This window comes from Nematolebias whitei, chromosome 15, assembly GCF_014905685.2.
Source record: "Nematolebias whitei isolate Nwh7 chromosome 15, NemWhi1, whole genome shotgun sequence".
Taxonomy (NCBI): domain Eukaryota; kingdom Metazoa; phylum Chordata; class Actinopteri; order Cyprinodontiformes; family Rivulidae; genus Nematolebias; species Nematolebias whitei.
Window position 1 is genome coordinate 13,630,297 of NC_056512.1, and position 6,000 is coordinate 13,636,296.

At 39.9% G+C, this 6,000-nt stretch overlaps 1 protein-coding gene across 1 annotated transcript in view; it reads right to left on the reverse strand.

Annotated features, from left to right (window-relative positions):
• LOC119421461 (potassium voltage-gated channel subfamily C member 1) overlaps positions 1 to 6,000 on the reverse strand; it is a 64,599-nt gene that overhangs the window by 22,876 nt on the left and 35,723 nt on the right. The window contains exons 2-3 of the mRNA XM_037688813.1: positions 4,776 to 4,907; positions 2,017 to 2,878 (exon numbers count right to left, since the gene is read on the reverse strand). Of these exons, the coding sequence (XP_037544741.1) occupies positions 2,017 to 2,878; positions 4,776 to 4,907 (994 nt within the window). The remainder of the gene's footprint in view (positions 1 to 2,016; positions 2,879 to 4,775; positions 4,908 to 6,000) is intronic.

The window sequence follows — 6,000 nt, forward strand, 5'->3', positions numbered from 1 at the left end:
TGTCTCCAGGTTATTTTTGGACAAAATGGGCTTCAGCTTAGACAGCCACCTCAGTTGGAAGAAACATGATTTAACAATCATGTTTACATGATTGTTAAGTTTCAGGGAAGGGTCCATTATCACTCTCAGATTAGTGACTCTTAGTTTTTCTGACAGGGCTAGAGTGGAAAATTTGATGCAGTGGTTTGTGATCGTGTCGTTGGGAGGGAACAACATGACTTCAAACTTCTTTTCATTGAAACTTAAGAAATTTAAAGCCATCCAGTCTCTGATGTCAGCCAGGCAGTTGAGCAGAGGATGAATAGAGCATGTATCATTGTGTCTTAGAGGGAAGTAAATTTGACAGTCATCGCCGTAGAAGTGAAAGGGTATGTTGTGTTTCCAGAAAATAGCACCAAGTGGCAGCAGGTATAAAAATAATAGAAGGGGACCCAGGATGGACCCCTGCGGAACCCCCCATTTAAGGTCTGCCGCTGCAGAACTAAAATCTTTGATGGAAACACAAAAGGATCTGTCAGTGAGGTAGGATCTGAACCAATTGAGGGCTGACCCTGTGATGCCCACCCACTGCTCCAACCTAGCAATGAGGATCTCATGGTTGATAGTGTAAAAAGCGGATGTGAGGTCCAATAGGACAAGCAGCACAGAATCATCAGTATCTGTGGATAAGAAGATGTCATTAAAAACCTTAAGTAAGGCAGTTTCGGTGCTATGGAGAGGTTTAAAGCCAGATTGGAATAGCTCTAAGATGGCGTGATCCTCCAGGAAGCACATCAACTGGGACTCATCTATTTTCTCCAGTAGTTTAGAAACAAATGGGAGTCTGGAGACGGGCCGGACGTTGGATACGACTGAGGGGTCAAGGTTTGTTTTTTTCAGGAGAGGTTGAACAGCAGCATGCTTTAAGGTTTTTGGCACTACACCAGTGGATAAACTGCTATTCACAATAGCAAGAATGGACGGACCTAGAGTAGGAAAAACCTCCTTTAGTAGTCGAGGGGGGACCACATCAAAGGGGAAACCAGAAGGTTTCAAGCAGCACATGACCTGTTCTAGAGAAGGCAGAAGATGGGCTCAAAATGGTCAAATAGAGCTACAGATTGAGATGGGATGGATGGGTCATTAGTTGGAGGGGAAATGAGAGCCCGGGTGGTCGCAATTTTTTCTAAAAAGAAATGTAGGAAGTTGACGCACAGCTCAGTTGAGGCTTCCAGAGGTGATGGTTCAGTGAGGTGGAGAACAGAGTTTAGGGTGGAGAACAGGACACGTGGGTTGTGAGAGTTTGAGGCAATGGTATCAGATAAGTATTCAGATTTAGCAGCTTTTACTGCTTTCTGATAACGACACCAACTCTCTTTTAGTATTTGAAAAGAGACCTGCAGCCTGTCTTTCCTCCATTTGCGTTCCACCCTCCTACACTGCTGTCTAACGGCCTTGGTGACGTCATTCAGCCAAGGTTCTGATCTGAGTTTCGATTTTCTAGTTTTTACAGGAGCAACATGATCCAGAGTCTTTAAGCAGACGGAGTTGAACTGGGATGTCAGCTCCTCAGTGGTGGTGAGAAACACCGGGGGCTGAATGATCATTTCAGAGTTATGAACATCAGTGAAACGTGCGGCAGTGAAGTGGTTAATGGCCCGGCTACTACGTGCAGGAGCACACGGCTTAGGAGTTAAACGGGGGAGGGTGAACTCAAACCTGACTGGCATGTGGTCTGAAAACACATTATCACCGATTTCAAGATTACTAACAGTCACAACACGTGTTAAAACAAGGTCCAGTGTATGTTCTTAATGATTTTCTCATGTATCAAGATTTTCTCTGGCTGTCAGACGAGTTCTTGCCACTATTGTTACAGTTACAGTGTTAATTTATGTTCTGACGTTTGGCCCAAACCTGTTAACCAGCATATGTTTTGATCTCTCACAATAACAAAACAAAAAGTTGTTTTATGTGTACATTATTAAATAGCATGACATAAAATTGTGTTTGGCCTTAGTATGTTCTTTCACTCACCTGCCCTGTTTATCTCGATGATCTCTTCTTGCGCCAGCGGACAGTCTCCAGTACCAATCATGCTGCCGGATCCCACGATGCCTGGCCCAAGCACATTGCCCAGTAGTCTGTCTGGAGAGGCTGTTGCAATGGCCAGAGCATCTGGCTTGCAATAGTTAGGGCTTCCTGGCTGTGGTGCTCTCGGGATGTGCTTATTCCTTTTCTTGGGGAGCTTTTGCTTAGCCATGGCCAGGGAATAGTACATACCAAAGTTGTTCACAATGACGGGCACAGGCATGGCAATAGTCAAAACACCTGCCAAGGCACAGAGGGCCCCCACCAGCATTCCTGACCATGTCTCAGGGTACATATCTCCATATCCCAGAGTGGTCATGGTCACAACAGCCCACCAGAAGCCAATGGGGATGTTCTTAAAGTTAGTGTGGGCTGCAGCTGTTGGATCGTCTGGGTCAGCTCCAATACGTTCAGCATAGTAGATCATGGTAGCAAAGATCAGGACACCCAGTGCCAAGAATATAATTAGCAGCAAGAACTCATTGGTGCTCGCCCTCAAGGTGTGGCCAAGGACTCGTAAACCAACAAAATGTCGGGTCAGCTTGAATATACGCAAGATACGGACAAAGCGCACTACACGCAGGAAGCTCAACACATCTTTGGCTGTTTTAGAGGAGAGGCCACTGAGAGCCACCTCTAGATAAAAGGGCACAATAGCCACAAAGTCTATGATGTTAAGGGCACTGCGGAAGAACTCTGCCTTGTCAGGGCAAAAGATGACACGCAGCATCACCTCAATGGTGAACCAGATGACACAGACGCCCTCCACATATGTCAGCCAGCCATCTGTAACAACTTCATACACTATCTGAAAAGTAAAACACAAAGAGAAGGGGTTTTAAAAATATATAATTCAAATAATTAATTTATTCATTAGAATACTCTATCTTTTGGATAGTGATTAGAGTGAAGATAATGTCACAAAGTGGAACCAAAGTTTAGTTGTTTGCTTGATGTCTGGTGAGAATAACAGTTTAACATGTGGTGAACATTACAACAGCCAAATGTTTAGCTCTCGTGACTAATTTCACTTACCATTGACCATCTAACTGATCCAATTATTCAGTATAAAAAAATCATTAACACTCAACAGACATGCTTGTTTTGTTATTTTGATTTGCAGTTATACAAGATGTAAAAATGAGCCATAATGACAGAGCAGCTTTGACAAAAAGGTCAGTACCTAAGAGTTTCAGAAAATAAGCAAGGATTTAGTTGAGTTCAAGGTACTTATCCTATTTAATAACAAATTTCCAATTCAGTATTTGATAAAATGCCATGCAAGAAAGTTGCATTGAAACTTCATATCAGTGTAATCTCACATACTGAGCAATAAAGAGATGGCTGAGAGAAATTAATTGTTTTATATAAAAAGAAAGCCTCAACAGAATGAGGTACAGCAGGGGCGGCCATCTTACTTCACCAGCGGGCAGTGAGAGTACCGTATGTAGGGACATTCCACGATCCAGTGAAAATGTCGCAGAACAATACTGATATCCTACAATCTAATATAATCTTTAGTAGGAATGTGAAGATTAACTGATTTATACTGATTCAGAAGTACAGGTCCTTCTCAAAAAATTAGCATATTGTGATAAAGGTCATTATTTTCCATAATGTAATGATAAAAATGAAACTTTCATATATTTCAGATTCATTGCACACCAACTGAAATATTTCAGGTCTTTAATTGTTTTAATACTGATGATTATGGCATACAGCTAATGAAAACCCAAAATGCCTGTCCCAAAAAATTAGCATATTTCATCCCACCAATAATAATAAAATTCAGGCTCCAAAGAGACGTTGGTGTATCCACCAGTTTGGACGTAACTGTCATGCAGACGCTGTATGCATGATGAATGCAGCTGAGCCCTGCATCAGGGTTACCAGATAAATTTAAAATATCTTATTTACCCACTCCTTTTCTGTGCACATGTTCACCAAACACAACACACACCTCATCTTAGAAAATCTTTACTCAGCACATATGACAGTTTAGGTCAAAATACTACCATTTTAAAGCCACAGTACTATAGTTCATAATTTCTTATCTGGCAACCCGACTCTCATGGAAAGTAGTGTTTTCATGTAAACCTGCTCATTTCTTGTTCATTGACCCCAATAAACATTGAAAAAAAAAACACTAACGTTTCCAGAGGTTGTTCTTGTGTAAATAGGGCCTTAGTCCCCCCCCCCCCCCCCACACACACACACACCTGATATTGTCTCTCCCCAGGTGTTATCAGAATTCCCTCATTAGTTCCTTTATAAAGCCTGTGTTGTCATTGTGTCTGTGCATTGCGCTTACATGCCATTCATGTTTGTCTTCTCCTCCTTGTCTTCTCGTGGTTTTACCTGTGAGTGTTTTTGCTGCCACGTCAGCCTTTGGTTTTTTTCTTGTTTAATAAATTAGTTTGTTTTACTTTCGAGTCCTCCTTGAGTTTTGGTTCACCCTTTCCTCACCAAACATGACAATTCAACATTTTAATGTTAGTAAGACTTTAGTTTTCCATTTATAATAAACCATGAATACATAGTTGTGTAAAGCTAACATATTTTCATCATTCCTGATACTGCTAAATTACTGAAAGAGTATTGTCATTTTTTCAAACTTTTTTTAATAGGTTCTCACATTTATTGAATAGATTACTTCCATCCAGTCAATTTAAATAAACTTCCACCTTACAGAGGATTCACTGTACCTCCTCACGTGTTACATTCCCAACAGTAACATTCTCCGTTTTGTTGTAGATAGTATTGAAGACCTCATGTGTCTCCAGGCAGAAGGTAGAGATGGAAAGGAGAATGAAGAAGAGTGAGCCAAATGCCACATACTGTAGAGAGAAAAGCAAGGAAAAAATATATTAGTTTTACCGTAAACATACATTGTGACTTTTTTATTCAGATAACATGATCCTGAATGATCACACCTGAACAAACATTGTTTTGACGAGAATTATATATATTTTTCTTACTTCTGTGGTATTTATTTAATTGCTGGTGCATGAGAAGGAGATGTTTGAGCTGTTCTTGTGTATGTAGTGCAAAGAGCCTGTGAAAGGAATAGTATAGGATGTTGATTAGAGTGCAAAAATGTGTTGAGAACATTTGTTGTCAACTACAGAGATAAAAGAAAAAGAAAATAGAGGAAAATGATTATGTCTAAAAGCCTAACCAGGGACCAAGTCTGCAAATTTATAAAGCAGTAATGTTATAGCTAAAGCTGTAAAAATTGAGGAAACCTGTGGTGTGCAGTAGGAATGTGTAATATTGCAATGATGATAACAATTGCAACTATCCCAGAAGCCTTCACTTCTCTGTGATCCCTTTTACCTAAACCAGGTGTGGTCATCAAAATGAGTCAGAGTCTGATGACAAAATATTCTGTGAAGATATTAAAGATATATAGATATAAATATTATAGATAAACAATAATTTTGTATATTTGTATGTAACATACTTGTTCCTGTATACGCATGGATTTTTACATCTGCTGAAACTGAAGTAAACAATGTTGAACATCTGAACCAGAACTTCCTACAGAGATCTATTCATTGCATTCATTATCTCCTACTGCTGAAGGCGGTATGATAATGTTTTTGCTTGCATGCCTCTACATGTGTGTTTATCTAGGGCAGTTCTTTTATGGTCTATTTTTTAAAATTAGACCATGATAATAGGTCGTGGGACTCAATGTGCTCTCCGAGGGATAGAAGCCACTTCTTCTGTCTGTCTAATCACTGACTTCACATACACTCATAAAAGATGTGCACGCACATGCACACACACACACACACACGTGAGTTTGTGTGTGTGTATAAATATGTATGCGTATGTATGTATGTATGTGTGCATATGTATGTTGTGTGTGTGTATATAAATATATATATATATAAATTCATATATATATAATATAATATATATATA